A 24,264-nucleotide genomic window follows, 5' to 3' on the forward strand; every position below is an offset into this window, starting at 1 on the left:
AGTGCCATGTGTTGCGCGGGAAAGCAAGAGAGAAGACTAAAAAAGACAGAGAAAGCAAGAAGGAAAAGCATAAATATGTACACATTTGCGGTTTTGCCCCGACACGTTCCGAGACTCCGGACGGCCGCGAAGACGTCATTGACCGCTCCGTGTGCTGCTGATGCACTCCAGTCTGGGCTGGCCGGGCGGCGGCTGGAGATGATGACGATGACAAGCACGAAGCACGAGCGGCCCCCGGTACGACTGCAAGTTCGACAGACTATCGATGGCGGAAGAGAGGAAGATTTTATCTCCCTGCGGTTTCCTCGCGGAGTTTGGAGCGGCCCGGCGTTGTAAACAAATATCCATGCGAAGCGGAATCGGTGGAAATATGCACGCGGCTCCCAATAAGGCTACGACCCGGGAAGCGTATAGCCCTTTCGAATAATTTATATTCAATCTGGAAGAAAAGCGTTTCCAACTGGATCAGTGGCCCAAAAATACTTGCATGGAATGATTTCATACATAAGAAGACGCACTTCTGAACAACCACAATAGCAAAATCATCAAACAAAACTAGCTAGACTAAACTGGCAATCACGCAAAAGGCAACCTCGTATCACGGACCTCCCGCTTAGCACATATCGAGCTGTTTGATATTCCGATACAGTTCCAAATCCACCATGCGCGAAAAAAAAAAAAACAAATATTCAACGGGCTATTCTAACCCTCCCTACGCTATGCATCCGGGATTCGAGCGAGGTAACCGAGGCCGACCGACATTGCTCGAGCCAAGCGCAAAATCAATGTTTTGACGATCATGTTTGCCGAACGGGTTCTAAACTTTTTACAACCTCATTCTCGGAACAGTTAATCCACTATTTCCTTCGTCACTGTCTCACCAACGGCTTCGGTATGCCGCGAACTGTTGCTTTTTTCATTGTACAGCGACTAACCAGCGACGACGACGACGACGGCATCTAATTTAAGAATTTCATTCATAACTATTTCCATGTAAATTGGTATGATGCGTTCGTCATTGCTGGGTTCTTCGGAAGGGAGGTGACGGATGGCGGCGGTCCGATGCAACTCGTTCGTTTTCACTTTCTAGTACTGCCCTGTTGCTCTCCTGCTGCCGGCATGTAGCCCGAGCTGCATTCCACTGCATTTGCATTATTTATAAACGAAACTTCGATGCCAGTGCGTCGTCGCTTGATGACTTGTTCCGGTCCGTTCCGTTTGCTATACATGGTGCCAGACAGAACAATCAGCTGGAAAAGTAAATATAAAGGGCCAACCGACAGCAGTCAGTCGATGACTAATTTCCTCGCACCCTATGTCCGGTGCAATTTGTATATAGCTTCGCGAAAGTGAACTCGGGGGGGAAACTATGGTACTTCTAGTTAGACAATACCAAAAACTTTTATTCAACCTATTTGTAACTCTTGTTTTCTTTTTCTCTCTCTCCTAATTACAGCAACATTGCCAAAATCGTTATCAGTGGCATACCGCAGCACGCGAAATTCGATGACATCGAGCCACTGCTGAAGCCGTACGGCAAGGTCGAACACTGCGACGCAGTCACTAGCAAGGACCCAAACACGCAAACCGTCCATATCACGTTCGAGAGTCACGATCAGGCACAGAGGTGAGATTTTGACGCAATTTTTTCGTCGCCTGAAACAATGACCCGCTGGTCAGCAGAAATTTATTGTTGTTTATGGGTGCGGTGGCTTCAAGAGAAATTTCACCAAAATACGACGAGTTCGAACTGCTTAAAACGTAGTGACCTGTTTACTAAGATGAAATCATATTACGACTTGAGTCGATGTGCTTCAATTTGGCAACCATAAACTGATATCTTCACACTGGAAATTTATAAATTTGTACACAAATCGTGTGAAAAATCTGAGGCAACGTTAAATATTAATCCACCTCAAACCTAACTTTGTAGTTTGAGAAAAAATATGGCCATCGCTAGATAATTCAATACTTTTATTCATTCGATTCATCGACCATGTACAAAACTCGAATCCATCACTTCACACCGGAGTCGCAAGAATAGTTCTCTTAAAGCTCTAACTGGAAAAATATATTATATAGTTTTAACCGTTCCTGTAAATTTTGGTGTTTCTAGCCAAGTCGGAAGTGAGTAAAGTCTTCAGAGACTTAAATGAAGTTTTCCGGTGAGAAAACGTAAAAGTAACGAACCCGTCGGTCAATTACTCTGCGGCCTTTCTGACGCACTTCTAACCAAACTAGGAGCTCCAAAATTCACAAGAAATTTAAAAAAGCTATAATCTTTTAAATTTTTTTCCAGTTTGGGCACTACGGTGAAACCTGTTTTAACCAATGTTATCTTCGAAAGCGTAAATCACCAATGGGAGTAACACACGAGCTTACTGAAACGTTTGAACGATGAGATAAAGATTTCCTATTCCCAAGATTAATAAAATGGCTCTATGCTAGATGGAAGATGGGCGAATAATGAAGAGATAGCATTGCAATTACTGCTAGACGCTTTTCACTATTAACGTGCTTTTAAAGAGTACGAACATTGCTGATCACCATCAAACGTCGCTGAGAAAAATGTTTTGAGCCAAAAAAAGTTGTGTTGTGGAAAGAGCATATTTTTCTTCTTCTGAATTTTTCAATACTTCATTCGTAAGGTTTTAAAAGACATTTGAGATTATTTTCAATTTTTCAGTTTCAGAAATTTCACATTTATAGTGAAATTTCCATATAACGATTGAATAAGCAACGAGCTTTATATTTATCACTGTAAATTTGAAGGTGTCCCACATCAAATTGCAGCACGGATAAAAACTCTGTAGAAAATTACCCGACTGATTTCAAACTTTCAGACGATAAAATATTACCCATTAGTAAGCTTTTAGCATATTTATTTTATTCATAATCGTACGATCGCATCTTACGCTTAACTCCACTCATTAGATTTGGTATAACATCTGGCTGCAGCTTTTTCTGTACGGAAACCCACTTTTCCTGAGTTTCCTCCTCAGATTTGACCTCTTTGGAATGCTTTCGTAGTGCCTGCTTCATAATAGCCCAGTATTTTTCGATAGGGCTTAGCACATGCGCATTAGGGGTGTTCCTATCCCTGGGTACGAAAGTGACCCCGATGGCTTCGTACCATTCCAGGACATAATTTGAATAATGGCACGAAGTTAGATCCGTCCAGAAGATCTTCAAGGGCTCTCGTGTTACTTTAAAAGAGGAAACTGACCCTCCTGTAGACACTTTTTGAGGTAGATCTCCCCGTGTACAACCCTGGTAGTCACGAATGGCACACTTCGTTTGCCACATGAGCAGATTGCTTGACAAATCAGGTATTTCTTGGCGAACTTTGAAAGTCTCTGCGGAACATCAAACTTGTGCTGGGCAGTAAAGAACAGTCGTAAGTCTCATCATCCATGATGAAACAGTGAGGCTTCGTCAGCATCTGGTTGTACAGTAGGGTGGGGAAAAGTGATCGATTTTCCAGAACCAAGTTTTTTGGTTCCTTTTGGGGCCCCAAACAACCCTAAACTTACCGGAAGTCGATTGGTTTTGTCTCCGCTTGGCGCATTGCATTTCAAATTTGTTAAAAAAATTCATATGGAAAAACCTACATTTTTGCATTTACCTTTCTAGAAAGCTCAATAATGGTCTAATAATGCACTACATAATGTTAAAGTATAGTATTTTAGATGCCTAACAACTTTGCAGAAGGCACTGAAGAACTAGGATATCCCTAAAAAGAGCAATAGCTGTTCAAAGTTGAGTATGTCGATTTAAATGCAGAAAATCTTGTTTTCTGCCAACATTACCCATGTACCGGCGTCAGTAGGATTCCCATCAGAAGTAACCTGTCGTAACGAGTTTGTACACCCAGCTGGATCAAGCAAACAAATTTAGGTCAATTTTCTAGGCGTATTGAGAACCTACAACGTGTTTCAGAGGTTACTTTTGATGGTAATCTGACTAACGCCGGTACACTGGCAGTGTTGGCAGAAAAAATGATTTGCAGCATAAATTTCGACATACTCAACTTTAAACAGCTCCAGTATTTTTTTGGGACACCCTAGCTCTTTGATGTCTTCGGCCAAGTTGTTAGGCACCAAAAAACCTACCATTTGAAGTTATGAAACCTATGGTTTGAGCCACTTTGAGCTCTTTAGAAAAGAAAATGCAAAAAAGTTGGTTTTTCCATACAAATCTCCATATAAATTTGAACTGAAATACGCCAAGCGCAGACTAAACCAATCGACTTCCGATAAATTAAGGATTGTTTGGGGCTCCAAATAGAACAAAAAAAACTTGGTTCTGGCTTTCTGCTATCAAGTTTCGTTTTTTCCTTATAACGATTCCCCACCTTTCCTTTCCAGGGCTCGTAACTTTCCCACCGTATTTTACCGTTCGTGACGATTCGGAGCCTTCGGCACTTTGTATGCATGCAATTCTCCCCGTTCCTTGGCCCTCTGAACGGAAGACTCGGGCAGATTCAACTTTTTGGCCACATCCCTGACCCTGAAGCATTGGAATTCCGCGTAAACGTTTTCACAACACGCTTGTGATCCTGATCACTAATAGAGCATCCCCTCTGATCGCATTTCTCCTTCCGTTTGATGCTTAGAGTTTCGGAGTAACGTTAACACGACTCACCGTTGATTGCACAATTCTGAGTTGTTTTCCGTGGTCCCGTTGTCGATTTTTCCGGTGTTTCGCAAAATCAATTTGCGATAATGCTTTTCGGGTAAAGATAAAGATATTTTCTCCAGTTTTCGAAAAACCAACAGCTCTAAAAACACAATGTAACAACACACTGCAAACTACTTCTACCCTAATTTTCAAGTAAAAATACATAATGGGTAATTTTCTACAGCGTATTTCCCGTGGAGCAATCTGATATGGAACATCCTTCATTGTGCAGAAAAAAAGATGAAACATAAAAGCAAAGCTTTGTAGCATTAATGTTACACTGTCCGTCCGTGGATGATCGTGTGTTCGAATTATAGTCAAATCTGGTCATTTGTTTGTTCATAGATTTTAACATGGGTTTTTCTCTCAGGCTCACCACATTCCGTCACTTACTAGGGTGACACAATAACACTAACCTTACATTCCGTAACAGTTGTGGAGATGCAGAGGTAATCCCTGGTATGCTCAGCTGTTTCTAAGTTAGAACCTGGTTTAAAACTATCATTATAATTAGATTATAAATATTTATTTTGAATATATTCTCCAGTTTTCGTACACAGACGAAAAATCACAATTTCATGATATCTCCGCTGTTATATAAAGAATGCTTACTTACCATTGTGGCGAAAGGTCCACTATAGATCTACTATCACATCTAGGGTACAGTTTTATTATCACTCAACCTAGGGCTAGTCGTCTCCAATCCCTTTCGTAACCCTACGCCACATACCGTTCTACTATAAATTGTAGCTTGAAGAAACCAAATGCTCCCCGATTAACCTCCTTCATCTACCAAAATACATAGTCGGCTAGCTCCGCAGTACAAAATTTCGTGAGTTTGATTGAGAATTCGTATTAGAGCTCCAATTTGCTGCGGTTAACCAAATCGTACGTTGTCTTGAAGTTTATAAACAGATGATGAATCCGTTTGGTCCTCCGTAGAGAGCTCCTTACTGAAAACGTAAGCAGGGAAAAAATTTGTACCACGTTGATTAGGCCCTTATATGATCAAACCAACGCAACGTTTCTTTCCTTTCTCGTTTACTGACTTTTATGGCGACATATCATATAGATCCTACACCGAATCCAGAATACGCCTCCATAAAACTCAATCTTGGGCTGCTCTTTCTAGTCGCCCCTAACACCCACTATTTACAGCGGGTCTGCCTCGAATCAACTATGAGACATTTTCACACAAGCAAGCGGACAAAAATATTTCCATCATTTTTTCAACACTTGATGCTTTTTTTCTAGTTGTTATGATTAAAACAAGTTCCTTAAGATCATTTGTAACTGTATTACGGTCAAATTTTGTTGAGGCATGTATTTTTTGTACGAAAAACGGAAATTATACATGGACTTGTTTGGAGCTCATCCCCTCTCCCCCTTTTAGTGGCTGCCCTCTCATTTTTCATATCTTTTTAAGTACCTCTAGTATGTAAGGAACATTTATGTCAAGTTGGTGTTGGTGAATATCGGTCAAGGCGCGCGATTCTGAGGAAAAAAATTTTTCATGTGCTTCAATTTGCTCAAAATTGCAGAGACTGGTTACTAGCCAAAAAATAAAGTCGTACATTCTAGTGCTGGGGCTTTTAACCGGATATATTCGTGATCCGGTTATCCGAAGCTCGGATCACGGATGTGTAAACGAATATTATTCGGATGTCCGGATATCCGGATACGGATAATCGAATAGTCGGATATCCGGATTTCTTTTTCTGTCTTTTAAGCCCGTTCGAATGAAATGTAACGCGAAAAATGGCTTTTTCTACAATCCCCAAACCCCACGTAAGTAATTTACATAATTCTCATTAAACTATGTTCGGATACAATATCCGGATATCCGGATATCCGACTATCCGAAAATCCGGATATCCTGTCGAATAATATCCGGATATCCGGTTGATCCGGATTATGGATATTTGTCGGATATCCGAGGTCGGATATCCGGATATTTTAATCCGGATAGTCCCAGCACTAGTATATTCTCATGAAAAAAATCTTTTGCATGAAAATTCTAACTTTATGAAATAACTTTGTTATTTCTAAATATAGCGTTTTACGATCTTCAGCAAAAATATGAATCCAATAAAACCGCGTAATTTTTTAGAAGGTCATACAAATATAGAAAATCATGGGAAAGAGTTCGAATGAAAAATATGAATTTTTAGTCACAGTTAATTGTTCTGTTTGCTGTCTTCTTCATCGGTTGTTTCAAATTTTCTTGTGGAGTTTATGAAGCTTCTGGAATCCTTATGAGCGGCTGTTGTAATAAGGGTATAAATAAACTATTGATAATTTTAAAAAAAATTTCGGTTGAGTTGCGGGAGAAAGAAGACAAACAAAGTTTGAATAAATTCATTAAGCAGACAATATGTGAAGTAAAGAGAGCGAAAAATAAAAGAACTGGAAATGTGATACAGATTTGGAAAAATAAACCGCATCCCGACGGGACTTGAACCCGCAATCTCCCTGTCTCCGGCATGGTGTTTTGACCAATTAAACTACAGGGGACGGTGGTACTGTTCCACAATCTATATCGTATCACATTCTACTGCCGACTTATTCTATTGCTCATCCCTAACTACAAACACTGCTGGTAAAAACACCATGCCGGAGACAGGAAGATTGCGGGTTCAAGTCCCGTCAGGATGCGGTATATTTTTCCAAATCTGTATCACATTTCCAGTTCGCTTATTTTTCGCCCTCTTTACTTCACATACTGTCTGCTTAATGAACTTGCGTGTTAACGGGAAAAAGCCGTTGTTAAAAGTAGAAATTTAGTTTGAAAAATTGAAAAAAAAATTTCGAGCGTCTTAGCAGAATCGCTTCATATCATTAAGAAGAGAAAAAATCAGTTAGTTTCTATTTCTACTCTTATATTTCGTATATATTTTTAATACGATTTTTGATTGACTTGAGATGACGTAATGTTTGACCTTTGACCAAAAATTCATATTTTTCATTCTAACTCTTTCCCATGATTTTCTATATTTTTATGACCTTCTAAAAAATTACGCGATTTTATTGGATTTATATTTTTGCTGAAGATTGTAAAACGCTATATTTAGAAATAACAAAGTTATTTGATAAAGTTAGAACTTTCATACAAAAGATTTTTTTCATTGAAACAATCCAAAAGATTTCATTCGACAAATGATTTTATAATCTTTTGAAAGTAGAATAGACGTGATTTCAGAACATCAAAAAGTCATTTGCGTATTTTTGCGTACGGCTGAGTAATTTGAAACTAACCCTTGAAAAACCGTTAACGGTTGAATAACTTTTTTATTTTGAATCATAGCTAGATCAAAAGTTCAGCAAAAATGTGTATTTCAGTTTGGCTGATAATTTTCTAGAAGGTATAAAATATGTAGAAAATCCAGGAAAAAAGTTATATTTAAAATTATGATTTGAGTGAATTTTGCATATAAAACTTTTTATATCTTTTTTAACATAAGAGATAGAAATCCGACACCTTCGACAAAGTTGCTAGTAAATCTATTTGCCACAACTTTTTCGAAGACAGTAGCTGTCTATCTCACTGTCCTGAAAAAATAAATAATCCATATCACTCATAGGTGAATTATTCACTAAATCGTACATTTTAAAAGAAGCACAATAAAATACTTTTCCTACTTTTCCGAATAAAATATATCACTAAAATCAAATTTGAAGACGCTATTAATTTTGCGCACGAAATCAGCAAAATGAATCACTGGGCAACGGGATGATCAGTGTCCTGTACTCAGTTGTACTTAGTTTTGAAGGTGTTTATAGTGAGTTCTGAGGGCTTTAAGGTCTCCTCCACAGCTCTAAGATTAACACCGATAATATAGAGATCATGTGCAAAGCCTAGAAGCATGTGAGACTTTGTGATGATAGTACCGCTCCTCTGCCCACCTGTCCTTCGTACAGCACATTCCAAGGCTACATTAAATAGCAAGGTCGAGAGCCCGTCCCCTTGCTTCAAACCATCCGAAATCGTCCGAAATTTCGTCCGCTGTCTTGACGCTTGATGTGACATCGTTGTAGATCGCCTTGCACGAACACCGTACTTGTATCCACAATCGAAGGCTTCCTGCAACAGCCACCCTCTATAAACGTACGTATACCTCGATGGTTACTACAGTCAACTTTGTGTCCATTCTTATAGATAGAGCATATGAATCCTCCCAACCGGTCCGTAGGGGTGCATTCACATTCCACGTGGACAGCTTAGTGGAGGGAGGATTTGAAATGTTCACAGTCCATATAAAATTTAAAGATGTTTTATGAGCGATTGTCTACGAAGAGGGAGGGATTGGGGATTCCAAATCGTCAAAAAATGGGTTCGCGTGGAATATGAATGGCCTCTAGGAAGTTTTTCCTCAGACCAAGCTCTCAGTATAATCAGGCGAATAGCACTACGTAGACACTCGCTCCCGACTTGGAGAGGTTAGCCGGTATGCCGTCATTCCCAGCAGCTTTGTGGTTCTTCTGCTGAAGAATCTACAGCTTGTTCATCTTCCCCAATTTTTCTCCTGTTCCTCTCGACTCCTACTTTCCTCACCACCACTCCACTTTGAAGTGCTTTTGTTGGGCCACCTGCGACTTATTGGTGATCAAGTTCTCTTTTCTGTCTTTACATATGGCAGGAACCGGCACGGTCCGGTTCCTGGTTCCGTTAATCGATCGTAGTGTTCACGTTTCTTGGCGGCGGTGAAGCCTCTTTTCGACTAGCTTTCCTGCATCTCTCCTGGATGTGACGCGTCATGTCTGAGATAAAATACCTTACTCGATCATGATACAATATCTTATTTGTTAGACGTTCTCTCGGTTCCGAGCGCTCACGAAAATGCCGGTCGGCGCGAGGAATTGATTGCGAAAATTTTTCAATTATTGAGAGTCAATGATAAACTACAAATGACATTGACAGCTATTCTACGATCAATATTGCGCCTAAAGCGAGGCTTATTTCCGCTTTTAGTTTAATAGGTTTAAACGACTTAAACACATCGCGGCCGTGATTTCCGTATAAAATCCCGTGTCCGTCGACATTTGTACCAATAGATCAATACGGACGTACTGGAAAATGCTATTCTTATATTGAGCGACATTTGACCATTTGAAGCTGTTCTTAAAACTGTAAGTCGCCATCTTGAATTTTAATATCTGGCGTCATCCCGGCTCTGGAAATACTTGGGAATTGGAGAAAATTCGTTGTACGCTCCGATTCTAGATTTAGAGAAAGATGTAGTTCTCCGTAAATAAACAAACTTATTGAATAATCCGATTATATCTCGTGAACTGAATTCCCCCATTTTATTGTTCTCTATTCCAGAGCGGTATCCGGCCTGAACGGGATCGACTTCGAGGGTTCCAAGCTGCTAGTGGAGCTGTTCGAGAGCAAAGCAAACCGGCGCAGCCAGCGGGCTCGTTCGCAGTACGGCGGAATGTCCGGTGGTGGTCCAGGACGTCAGACCGACTTCCCGCTGCGGCTGCTGGTATCCAGCGAGATGGTCGGCGCCATCATCGGCCGCCAGGGCAGCACGATACGACAGATCACTCAGAACAGCCGGGCGCGTGTCGATGTTCACCGGAAGGATAACGTCGGTTCGCTGGAGAAAGCGATCACAATCTACGGCAATCCGGAGAACTGTACCAGCGCCTGCAAAAGAATTCTCGAGGTGATGCAGCAGGAAGCCAACAGTACAAACAAAGGGTAAGCCTAAATAAGTCCGTTGCGTTCGACAGCAGCTTTCACGCCCTCTCCTCTCTTAATTCCAGGGAAATCTGCCTGAAAATTCTTGCTCACAACAACCTGATTGGTCGCATCATTGGCAAGAGCGGGAACACCATCAAGCGAATAATGCAGGATACCGACACAAAGATCACCGTTAGTTCTATAAACGATATCAACAGCTTTAACCTGGAGCGCATCATAACCGTCAAAGGCTCGATCGATAACATGTCCAAAGCGGAAAGTCAGGTCAGTGCTAAACTGCGCCAAAGCTACGAGAATGATCTGCAGGCTCTGGCACCGCAAAGTATAATGTTCCCGGGTCTGCACCCGATGGCGATGATGTCCACGGCCGGTAATGGAATGGGCTTCGCCGGCCGATCGGGTATGTATCCGGGCTCGAACTATCCAATGTACCAGCCGGCGACCGCTCCGGGGGCGCCGCCTGGATCCAGCGAGGTCCAGGAAACTACCTACCTGTATATTCCAAATAATGCCGTTGGTGCTATAATCGGAACCAAAGGATCGCATATTCGTAATATTATAAGATTTTCCGGTGCTTCCGTTAAGATCGCTCCGCTGGAAGCGGACAAACCTCCCGAGCAGCAAACCGAACGGAAAGTTACCATTGTTGGAACACCGGAAGCCCAGTGGAAGGCACAGTATCTGATCTTCGAGAAGATGCGGGAGGAGGGTTTTGTTTCCGGCACGGATGATGTGAGATTAACCGTTGAGATTCTGGTTCCAAGTGCGCAGGTGGGTTTTGAAATGGAACAAACAGGAAAGTTATCATGGTCTAATGATGTTCGATTTCGATTAGGTTGGGCGCATCATCGGGAAGGGCGGCCAGAACGTGCGAGAGCTGCAACGAGTGACCGGCAGCATAATCAAACTACCCGAGCACACTGCCAACACGCCGGTGGATGAGGAAACCACCGTGCACATAATCGGTCCTTTCTTCAGTGTTCAGGTAAGTTTCAAGGTTGCGCTTATTTTGTTTGAACGGATGTTTCACATGTTTTCAATTCCACTGCAGTCCGCGCAGCGACGTATCCGCACGATGATGTTAGCCACGAATCCCCCGCCACCCACGAATCGGCAGAAGGCGCAAAAATCAAAGGAACCTTCATCGACCTCTCCGACCCCGACGGGTGCCGCACAGCCGCCTTCGTCTAGTACAAATGCATAATCAAAATCCGCAATCGTCGTTGTTGATGATGAACAGCTGTCACCAATACCATCACCATCACCACATGCATCCTCAAAGCAGCAGCAGCAGCAACAACAACAACAAGAACATCAACGTCAGCCGAGGTCCCTATCAGTAAGATCAAATCATCAATACCTATTACAACTGCAGGTCACAGAGAGAAACCCATTCATTAGGGAGGTAAAAATATTTGAAGTAGAGCCAACGTATCGCACCTCAGGTCAACAAAAGCCTAACAATCAAGCAGTAAGAATTTTCCTAAAAAAAAGTCATACACACGAGTACCCGCTAGGGGGTGGTGTGTGTGCATGTCATAAAATTATTACCAATTTGGTTCCAACCCTCTCGGACCGTTAAGTCGTTAGTTTCTTAATTAAGTTCCAAGCGTATTTATTTGTAAGCATAAAATTCGAAATTAACATTCCTATCAGCATATTTACACGAATGCAACTCATTTTTTGGCAGTCTTTTTCTTGCTGTTTGAATAAATTTTGAAACCCACAAGCCGATTATACATTTGCTCTACTGTAGTAATGAAGAAAGATAAAGTGTATATACGAGCCCCGGTGGTCCGGTTCACGATCGCTGGGTTCACGTGGTTTTCGGAAACCGTTAGAGAGAAGAAGAACAAAATCAAAGATTTACCATCTCAGAGAGCTAGAAAGAACCAAGCGCGAAAATTTTGTGTCCAGTACTTGTACATATTAAGCTATAGGTTGTGAAATTCATTGAACCCTGCAGGAGGACAAAAGTCTATTGCTCCGGGGATTGTTAAAAAACAAACAAAAACTTGCTCTCGTCCACGTCCGTCGATGTCGACGAGCGCGAGAGGTTCAAAAGTTCCTCTTTGCCGTTGGCGCATGCAAGTAGAATTTCGGGGGAAAGCGCCGATTGAGGGCGCGACCAACTAAATAATCGCTGGGTAGCTCGCGCGCGCGCACGAGGTCAATGTTGCAAGGATTTTGAATGTTTTTTTTCTGATTTATTTTTGTGTGTAAGCAATCAATACCCGCACGCGCAACGAGAGAGTTTTAGACTAACGTGAGGGAAAACTGCGGCAGTTTTTATTAATGTTTGAAGAGATGGAAAATCGTTTGACGAATATATTTGTGAAGAAATTGCGTGTTGACACTTCGTGTAGGGCTGGTTAGTACACGAGCGGTTTACAAGTAGGCGATCACCATTGAAACTACACTGATTGCTTCGCTTGCTGCGCTCTGGGGAAGCCTACCTTTGAAGTGTCAAAACGACACCGTCGGTTGCCTTAGATTTGGTGCTGAATGTGCGACATGCAGAACTAACGTTGTAAATCTTATACGCAAACATAGAACGGTAGAAGATTAAGCAATCCCCAACAACATCTCCGTTGATTTGTGCGGCAAAGTTTCACAGTCAAAATTTCACCATTTCGGAAGCAAAGAACATTCAAAAACAAAACAAACTTCGGTACGAACATAACCAATACCTCAATAGATGTGCAGGTATCCAGCCACTAGTGGAACAAGCCGTGGAGAAAGCCTGCATTCTAGGTTAGCCAATAAATGACCAATCAACGAACGCTGCACACGCCTGGCTGCAGCTTCTGTTTATTTGTTACTATCAAAGCACAGATTAACAAGTTTTATGCAGTTTCCACATTAACACACCTAATCATGCGGAAAGCAAAACAAATGCAAAGAGATTTATGTTCAAACTTTACTTATTGATGGTGCATTAACCAATTTTTATTAACTTGTTGTTGAGCATACTTGTTGAAACCTATATTTTCCTACATGCTATTTTTCCAATCCCCAGCAACTGTTGTTTAATTAACTTGTTTTTGTTTATATCTTACTAGTAGAAAAAAAATCATCCTTCCACAGCGACAAAAACACAATCGAACATAGAACAATCAACAATAATATATAATAGAAAAGTACCTCAAACATGCAAACAGAATCAAAATAGTTTACTTGTCTGACACCATTTTACCTAATCCACTCTTATAACAGTAGAAACAATAGTCAAACAATAGATTAACGCAGGTCAAGTCATAAAGCACAAATCGTAACACAACTTCCTCTTCCGCATATTTTCCGCCATAGTCAATAGAACAGTTATGTTATTGTGTAGAAAAACTCTTTGCTAACATCCAATTCTATCAGAACACAACTTTATTCATATGGAAAAAAAAAGAGAATGAAGAGAAAAACCTCTAACAACAACATCTTTCTTATTCAACTTTTAACGAGTGGCTGACGAAATGTAAAGTTGATTTAGAATTAGATAGAGAGGTGTACAGGCGACTCATGTCTTCCGAGAAAAAAAAACATCAACTGCTCACCGTCAGGAGGATTTTCCAGCAAGAGACCGCCAAATGGCCCACACTTAGATGTGCCGTGAGCCAACAGTAGGGGCAGATTTAGTAGTATACATAATATCGTTTATTTTTTATGTTTCTCAAACTTTTTTTTTGGCTTACAGACGAAATTTAGGCTTTCAAAACGATCCTATACAATAGTATACTCTCGGCAGCGCAAAATTACACCAGTCTCTCGCATTCTAACCTTTGTCTTAGGGTTCAGAGGGGGTCGTCTTATTTGACAGAAAGGAATCTAAATTCGGACAAACGGACAACAACACACATGCACATGGAAAAGTAGCGTGAACCAACAAACCAAGCAACCTGATAAAAGAAAAAAAAAAACAAAATCCTAAACAACTTGTGAAGCGATTCAAAATTCAAAATTGTACCCGATATTGACGAAAAGTTGACTGCTCTTTCGAACAACCTGGAATGAAGCGAAATTAAGTAAACAAAAAATGAATTTAAGAAAAAAACACTAATCCCAGCCATAGGATTCGCATGATATTTGTGCGAAGGGTATGGGTAACGTCATTTGACAAGTTTATTGTCGGGGAAAAAAAACGATACTAAAGAATGTAAGAAAACTAAACAAACAAACAAAAAAAATCGCGAGTGAAACAAAAATTAAACCAAGTGAGGTTATCTTTTAAGGCGTACAAGTTTTGGAGGTAAAATCAATTGTTAGATTTTTTTATTATATATATTATATTGAAAATATACTATATATATTTAAAATTGTGAAGAAAAAGAAAAAAAGAAGAAAAAGATATTTAGCTAACAAATTTAATATTTATTAAATACTAGAGGCTATAATATCGTTGAATATTTGTATAAAAGCGGATGAACTTTGGAGGAAAGAAAAAGAGAGAGATAAGGTCAAATTTGAATTTAACTTAAGAAGTATATTATTTTTCCTATGTTATTTTATTTGCGTAATTTCTGTTTAGGTTTTGTTGTTTACTTTTTGTATAAAAAAAAAACAGAAGTGAAAGCGAAAGCTCGAGGTTAATGCGTTATTTAGTTGTGCCAAGCAGAAGAAAAAGAAGAAGACAAAAAAGAAGCAGACAACAGCAACGAATGGATTTTTAGGTTGTATTTTGAGCAGCGAAAATGACATTGGAAGAACAAACCATTTTCAACGAATTCAAACAAAAGTACTTCCCGTACAAATACCGAAAATTTTTCGCGTAAATTTTTTCTCTGTGCATCCAAACTGTATCACTGGCTTTAGGATGGAATGTGACGGATGCACTGTTGTCAATAATAGAAGGGCGACTTACTGAAATTGCCTTTTTGCCAATTACAATACCAATTTAGGGCTAAATTTCAGAAACTGATTTTCAAATGCAGATTACAATATGAATAATAATAACATGCTTACATGCTTCAGTTCCGTTTGACTAGTATCTGTTTATCTTAATACAGAAATTCTGCGACAAAACAAAAACTTATCACCAGATTCTGATGTGTACTAGCGTATGTACTCTTTCAGTTTTTAGTTTGATTTCTGAAGCATGATCGAAAGATTGAATGAACAAACAAAGCAACCACTGAACAGCAGTATTTTGGGTACAAACTGAAAAGTACAAACGTGCGTTAGAAGAGAGGACTGGAGAAAAACTATTTCGAAGATGCATCCGGCTTTTACGTTTGATGATTTAAAAACTGAAACTTCCATTCAATCGGAAAGAAATAGCTATATGGCGAAATACAACGGCAGAAAAAAAAACACCAGACGCAAACAACCAGCAACTCAGAGAAAAGCAAAAAGTTAGCGAGAAGTGACATAAAATAAACAACAAAACATAGCCACATTACAACAAAAATCTAACAATGATGAACGAACGATAATTCCCCGCACAATAAGACAACCATGAACTGTAAGCAAAATCGCAATACCTCTGGAAAACGAAGAACTACAGCTAAAGAAGTAGCGAAAGGTATATCTAGAATCCAAAACAACCGAATAGGAAGAAATCACTCAAAACTCCCAGGAGTAAAATAAATGATCAGCATATTTTGGCGAACATACGATTGTGTAAACACTCACTTCACAAAGTTGACTAGAAAAAGAACTAATTGACAAACAAAATTTAAATAACTATACATATAAAAGTAGCAAGTTTGGACTTTATTTGCACACTTTTAGATTAAACAACCGCGCAGACGATAGTCGCTTTTAAACATATGGCAAAACACAATTCACATTCGCATCTGTAGCAGAGTAATCGGTATAAACCACAACCACCAAAAACCTGCAGCATAAAGCAGAGCAGAGTGGGCAAGGTGATCGCTAGATAACTAATTGTTTATAGAGTCCAAATCTGAAAATACAAATCAATACAAAAAAAAGTAGTCACTTTTAGAGGACAACTAAGTTGAAAGTTAAAAAAAACAAGATTGGAAACAGTAAATGATCATGGAATACAAATCCCAATACGAATAAGCAGTAGCATAAACTCTTAGATTGCATAACCTAAAAAAATACATACATTTTATCACAAGGAAAAAATAACAAAAAAAAAACAAGCAAAAACATGATTGATAGCTGTAGGATTATTTTGGCGTGTGTCTTCAGGATGAAACAAAAAAAACTATAGAAATCACAAATCAAGCCAACATAAGAAGCATATATATTCATAACGAATGGTCACCTTGTCGCTTGAGAGAGATTCAGGTCAAACTTAATTAACAAAAACGAAAAAATACCGGTTTCCTCAAACACACACAAACACATTACTGTAGGCAAACGTAAATAAACATACATATTTGGAGCAAAATAAATATAATAGATGAAACACTCTTACCTCATATTGATGACTATTTAGGATTATGAAGCAAAACAAAATGCCGCATTTATTGAAACAAATTGACAAAAGTAAATAAACAAAAAAAAAGAAAGAGAGACAGATTTAAGAAAAAAATATATTTGGATTTTACTAAACCACAGTGCAGAAGAAATCAGTGTGAACAAAACCAGCTTCAGCTCGGTACCACTTAGTACCGGTATCCGATTTGACAGATCGAAAAATGGCGTGTTTTTTGTTTTGAGTTTTGGAAACAAATTTGATGTTAATTACAACAGCACGAGGCAAACGCTGCTGAATTCCTTACTGAAAAGCAGAAGCGAGAACGAAAACAAAATTGAAATTAAATTTGGTTTGATGAAAATAACAAAGAAAACTATTCGAATAATAATCGATTACAGCCCTTAATTTGTAGACAAAACATCATAGATAACGCAAACTATAATATTTGGACATATGCTGAAGAAAAAAAGCAAGAAAAGAAATCAAGGAGCGAGTTTAAGATTTGATTATTAATACTACTACTTCTACTACTACTATTTAATACTACTTCTACTACTACTACTACTACTACTACTACTAAAAGTGAACATCGTGAATTCTACATCATACGTTTCGTTCTATTAAAAAGTACATTTCTTTCTTTAATTTTCGTTTAATTTGAAATAGAGCTGTAAGGATTTTTGAAACTATATAATGAAATAAAACTAAATTGTAAACTAAAAAAGAACGGCAAAACATCGAAACTGAGAATGCTAAAGGACTCGTAAATTTTAAGTTTAGGTAAAAAGGAAAAAAAAGAAGAAAATGCTAATGCTTAAAGATAACCAACTAAAATAGGCAATCCGCCAATCCACATACAAGAGAAAGATCACTTACAATGCCAGTAACCATTTTTTTTTGTAGTCGATGCAACTTTCCAAACCAGAAAGCCTCCTACATCATCCCTCTCTCCCTCTCCAGTCGACCGCTCCTTTGACGGCCCTTTCAGAAGCGTAAAAAATGTCAAATAACCGCAATCGACGGTATGCTGGCCTGCGTCGAAAGCACAAACCAACCCCACAACTTCCCCCTTCCCTTACCCAACACTAATGCACATGCGAAAACTAATTTTATGCTGTCTTACGCACGCTCGTGGAAATATACATAAATATATAGCTACAAACAGTATAGATTATAGAGACACTTTTTCTGCGTTTATCGTATAAGAACATTCTGCATCCCGCTCCGCTCCCTCCCCCTCTGGACAACCCTGGGAGAAACGCCACCCGACCCGTGGAGACTGAATTACATCGTAACGAAATTACTGGTGGTGGTGCTCCTCCCCGTTCATCCCGTTCACATTCCTGTCCACCACAGCACAGCCCTACTGCATTTGTTTAAATTTCATCCACACACACACACTTGCAAACAGTACACACTTCAATGTAAACATTCTTTCGGCGGAAGCTTCTATTTATTGTGTCTGTTTTAACCAAGGCAAAATTGACAGAAGAAAAACAAGTGCACCATAACACACACACATACCGATAGAAATCACCCCGGAAACATAATAAAATGATACGCAGATTACAGCACACCGATAAATTCAAGACCATTATGTTCTCATGGAAGAAGTGGTAATTATTAGGATTCAGTATATTATAATATATATTTTTATTTTTTATTATTTTTTTTTTTTGACAGTGTTTAAATAGAACCCATGATATCGATAGGGATGTTAGGTATGAGTAAGGATATAATGCAAATATTGACATGCCTGTGTGATAATAGTTTATATTCCTGTCATTATCTGTATTTATATCTCCCTCAAGAAGAATGAAGCGATAGATTTGTAAAAATACGTTAATTAATGAAAGTGAATCAATATTAGTGGATAAAGATTGTATTTTTGTAACTTTTTTATTCTTATTTCTGCTGACATATACAAACCGCTCCATAAACAATTGGGAGAGTTAAACAGTAACACTTCTCACACCGACAATAGCCACGCAAATCAAAATAGCCTTAATAGTTTTTTGTTTTCTTTTTATTTTGGAAAAATCTACAACAGAAAGCTCGATAGTTTTGCTTTACGGCATTTTTTTTTTCAAAATTATGTTAAACTACGATCTCGATGCATATTTTTCTAAAGTCTCCATACACACGCAATAGTCACTCGAGAGCCAAGTTGTAGTTCCTACAACACACAACATTACAACAGCTAAACAAAACATATATATTCGTATATACACTCACCATAACCCCACGGTAAGGCTGCCCCACCAGCAGCCAATCCAAACAATCGAAGATCAACCCCATGCGAAAGTACAGCAGATCTTACCTTTACACTAAAACACATTTTGACGCAAAAAAAGAAGAAGAAATGATAAGTAGAAAAATAATACTACCAAGTAAAAAAGTAAAAAAATTTCAAACCGATTGATCCAAATATAAATGAAATAAAGAAGAAGAAAAAAACAAACGCAACTAAATATTATAATTAAGGAAGAGCATACTTTGTTTGTTTTTTTTTTATATATAGCTAGAAGAGTGACGAAGTGAAAGCAAGGAAGATCACAAACAGACTATCTTCTCATACGCGAACGCATGCAACGGTTTTACAAGGAAAGAGTAAACAACAACAAGAAAGAAAACTACCTCAATATTTCTATTATAAAGTGAAAGCCCGTGATTAATTTAAAGGTAACGCGTAATAAGTTTGAAGGAAAAAGAAACAAGAGTTTAAAATGGCGCGAGAGAAAAAAAGAAAACTATGTATTAAATGTAGTTTGTATTTATATAAAACGACATCATGAGATCACACAACTGAACGAAGAAGGAACCAACATCTCCCACCACCGCTCTGTTGGCTGAACACCAAAAAAAGGGGAAGCAAAAAAAGGGGAAGCGGGTGGGAAGTTATGAGTGTCTGAACTGAGCAGTAGCGCAATTTCCGTACTGTATTCAGCACTTTTTTTGTTGATCTTGAAGCTTAAAGTAATTGGAAACATGCCAAGTTTGTCCGGGAAAACACCTTAAAAATTAAACAGCTTAGAAAAAAATAACATGTCCTTAGCGCAGCACGGATATGGCAATGTGAAGAATGTTTACATCGATCGAATTCATTTGAAGCTCCAAACAAACCCAAACAACCCAAATAGAAAGCAGTAAAAACGAAGGGAAAATATCAACACACCAACCACAGAGAAGAGCATACTCACATAGAAGCATGTGAAAAATAAGAAGAAAAATTCCAAAAAAATCGTAAAACTACGGAAAAATTAAAAAATCTGTTGATACCTAGGATTTGAGGTCCGTTCCAGCAAACAAGAAATAAACAACAGAGAAAACACATCTTTCGTGCACTGTACGCCTGTTTCTTTCGGTTTGCTTCAGAAGAAAATCATACAATTAAAAAAAAGTTTAAAAAAACAGTTTAACAACTTTAATACATACACAAACAGAGCTGCACACGCAAAACCGAAGAATAGTTACAGTACAGCCGAAGTAAGCTGACTATTTGTGTTTCCATGCATAATTCACTCCGCGCGAAGCAAGGTGTGCGAGAAAGAGACAGACGTGTGAGCCCAACCGAGCAGAAGCGCTTGGGCAAAACGAAGAACGAAATAGTAAACCTGCAAAACTAAAACCCAGAATATAAAAACCGTACAATTCGAGATGTATACACATATAAATACATACATATATATGTAACCGATGCCCACTATAATGTCAAAGCAAAATGATTTTTTTAATTTTTCTGAATAAATTTAATTTTTCAAAAATGGATGGAGCTTTTTTAATTGTTGTTTATTGAAACACTCACCGCGATAGATTGCTCGAGTTTTACTAGAACTACATTTTACCCATTTTACTGCACTCTTATGCTGCAGAATACGTTATAAATCGAAGCAAACATTGCCGATGACAACATAAACAAATAGCTTCTGTATGAGTTTTCATTCGGCTAGAACTGCAAGATGAAGTTGGATCGTCAAAACGAAGATGTGATTTCAGAATTACCCGAAAGCAAAGCCTCCGACGGAACTCGATCGACAGGTATTATAATTCTTATGATTGATTATAATTGGTATGATGTTATGAGGTTATGATTATAATTGTTATTTCAAATAGTTGTACATGTAGTGTAGCTTTAGTTGATTTGATGTTTAATTTTTTTCTTCGGCTTAGTCCTATACTGTGTATACTGTTGATTTTATTAAGTTATTTCACGACTAGCGTAAACTAACAAACGGTGTTATAAACAGATACGCAAAGAACGAAACTCCAAGTGAACTAATCGAGGCTCGTGCGTGAATACTTATCGTACAGAAAAAGTGTTTCGATCAGTACAAATTTTTGAAACACGTGCAATTATGTTTTCAATGAAATATGTATATGGTCGAGCTCGATAATTTCAGTGATGTATTGAAGATTAAAAATATTGTAAGCATTTGGAAGAACAACGTTGAAAATTCAGTAATATGTATGTTCTTACAAAGTTTCGAAATTTCGCTGAACTTTCAAACGCATGCAAAATAAAATCTGGTTGTCAGAGTGGTCAGAATTGCATATGTCTACATATAAAGGGGCTTATTACGGGAGTCACTTCACGGTGACAACCGTGATAGGCACGGTGAAAGTGATTCTCATTTGATTTGCACGCGTCTTTTTTCACCGTGAAATTTTTTTACTTCGTTCTCACCGTGAGGTGACATCCGTAATAAGCCCCAATATTGCCTGTTCTGTATTTTGTATTCTAACGTTTTCCGATTGGAGCCACGGCGTGTATCGTAGAACAACTTTATTTAAAAAGAATGGGCATCGTCAAAATCTTCACCATTTGAAAATATAGCTTTTTACCTTTCATTTGGGACCCTCCGAAAAATCATCCATCGCGGTCTTTCGAACAACTTTTTTTTCATTAAAAAGTATTCTGACAGCAAAGCGTCTACCGTGCTGGATCGAAACCCGTACAGGATCGAAATTCGTACACCTTGATGTTTTTCTTCAGTAAGCATTAGAAAAATGAAATTTCATATGATAGTTACATGTACATGTCCGTTGAGCTGTTGGCCTTCTGTTAAATTAAACTATACACCAGTAGGCCATGAAATAAAAATATTAAAAATGAAAAATCAATCGTGAATCGGTTTCAGTTGTCATATCGTTGTATCGTTAGAGAGTTCACTAAGGAAACGTTCTTCATATAAAAACGTTTTTCAAGTGATTTATAAGTGTTTTACTCTGTGAATCTTTTTGAAAATGATGGAAAAGGTAAGTCTTTGTCATTTTCGAGCTGTATATTGACTGGTAAATAGTGTAAATTGTATTTATTCTACAAAAACTGTGCCGTACGGATTTTGATCCTTGTTAATTGCTTGAATTGAAATCCGTACAGCGTGTGTATCATGCGTATATTGTTGAACTTTCTTCTTGTTTTCAGCATATAATGGAAGAAAACAAGTATAAATATAAAAGGCAAACAATTTCGAAGAAGCTGTGATTGAGGTGCGCAAGAGAAAGTCGTACCGGGAAGCTTCGAGAGGATCCGGCGTTCCGGTTAATACAACAAAGGGTGCCGCAACTTAACGCTACGAAAATTGCACTATTTCAGCTGATATAAAAAATTAGAAAACCGTGTGAAACTTTAGCCTAAGTCTTTAGGAACCAATTGATCCTCAGAATATATTTATTCGTAAATTTTAATATATTTTAAATAAAAGATGTTCATTATTGTACTTAATTTTGTGATTCATTGCTATATGGACTTTGATCCTGTCTGTATCGCGTGTGTGAGGATTTCGATTCAAAAGTGTACGGCTTTTGATTCAGACAAAAAACTGTGTACGGATTTCGATTCAAAACATGTTCTATTTAAACATAATTTTTTCGAGTTTCGGAGTGATTTTCATAATTTTGCTTGAAAATATTGATGAAATATAAGTAGACCAATAAGTAAACAAGTCAGTTTAAAGCAATATGTGATTTCTTGATTTCATATTGACCGTCGAAGATTATCATGTGCTTAGGTGTACGGATAGTACAGGATAGTACGGTGCTACAAATGAAAATAAAAATGCAAGAACTTTCGAAGTGACAGTGAAGGTTGTAAGTTAGTCGAGCGCAACGTTCGCTCATACTAGAATTTTTTCAAACATCCCTAAAATTTGAAGTTATGGTCAAAATGTCGGTATTTTGACCTCAGCGCATGAAAATTATTTTTAGTTCATTTGTTTTTCAACCGATTTTGAATGTTTTAGCCATTTTGGAAAGGGGAAAATAGAGTTTTTAAAATATATACAGCTTTGTACTAACTTTATTAAAATATGTTGAGTTGTTCGAGCGTAAATCTAATTTTTTTGACTTCTCCACGCAAATTTTCAACTTCACTGAAATTTGTCAGTTATTTTTGTAAGAAAAGAACTACAAGTACACTAGCAGTTTGAAACTATATGCAATTACGATATAAAATAGAAGCTTTTGTTTGTAAATCGACTGATAATTTGCTGAATAACATGTTTTTTAAGGAAATCAGAATTTTTGACTTTCATCGAACAATAATATTTGGGCTAAAAAAAAAAAAAAAAAATTAATATTTGGGCTGTAAATTCCACGGTGCTACAAATGAAATGCAACAACTTCTGATACCACCTAGTGTAGATTGTAACAAATTATAGAGCATTTAAAGTACATTCTTATAAAAATGTGTGAAAATTTGTTCTCAAATTAAAAAAAACCATAATATCTTTTAATTATTTTAAAACTACTCATTACACGAATGTCGGAGGAGCGACCAGTGAAGATAGTAATCAGCATAGAGCCCGACAGAGGTCGGCGACTCCATGGTAGATCCGGTACTCGATGGATGTGTGAGTTGAATGAGGACGCCCGATCGAGTGATGTGAAGAAGTAATCTGGATTCAGCAGTCGTTGACGACCTGTCGCCATAAAAATAAAAGTAAGTAAGTATTGTTGGACTGGTTGGAGGGTCTCATATGCCCGATCTACAAAAAAAGGTCATCGCCTGGACTGTAGCAATTATCGGGGCATAACTCTTCTCAATACCGTCTACAAAATTCTCTCCCGCATCCTGTTCCACAGACTGAGGCTGTTGCAGGAGACCTTTGTTGGCGAGTACCAATGCGGTTTTCGAGGGGGACGCTCCACGACGGACCAAATGTACCTTGCGACAAATCTTCGATAAATTTCGAGAATTCAACTTGCAGACGCACCATCAGTTCATAGACTTCAGGGCAGCGTACAATTCAGTTAAGAGAAATGAGATATGGCAGATTATGATCGAACATGGCTTCCCAACAAAGCTGATTAGGCTGATACGTGCCACCCTTGAAGGTTCTACATCAAGCGTCAGCATAGTCGGTGAGATATCGGACTCGTTCGTGACGTTAGATGGTTTGAAGCAGGGTGACGGGCTGTCGAACTTATTGTTCAACATCGCATTGGAAGGTGCTATACGGAGGGCTGGTGTGCAGAGAAGCGGCACCATCATTAC

General features: G+C 38.5%; 1 protein-coding gene across 6 annotated transcripts in view; it reads left to right on the top strand.

Annotated features, from left to right (window-relative positions):
• The window catches only part of LOC129721295 (insulin-like growth factor 2 mRNA-binding protein 1), a 181,430-nt gene extending 160,895 nt beyond the window's left edge, over positions 1-20,535 (top strand). For all 6 annotated transcript variants that reach the window (XM_055673718.1, XM_055673716.1, XM_055673715.1 and 3 more), the window contains 5 exons: positions 1,457-1,627; positions 10,004-10,384; positions 10,450-11,158; positions 11,223-11,372; positions 11,439-20,535. In XM_055673718.1, coding sequence (XP_055529693.1) covers positions 1,457-1,627; positions 10,004-10,384; positions 10,450-11,158; positions 11,223-11,372; positions 11,439-11,591 — 1,564 coding nt within the window. In that variant the 3' untranslated portion in view covers positions 11,592-20,535. The remainder of the gene's footprint in view (positions 1-1,456; positions 1,628-10,003; positions 10,385-10,449; positions 11,159-11,222; positions 11,373-11,438) is intronic.
• The last annotated feature ends 3,729 nt before the right edge of the window (positions 20,536-24,264 follow it).

This window comes from Wyeomyia smithii, chromosome 2 (genome assembly GCF_029784165.1).
Source record: "Wyeomyia smithii strain HCP4-BCI-WySm-NY-G18 chromosome 2, ASM2978416v1, whole genome shotgun sequence".
NCBI lineage: Eukaryota > Metazoa > Arthropoda > Insecta > Diptera > Culicidae > Wyeomyia > Wyeomyia smithii.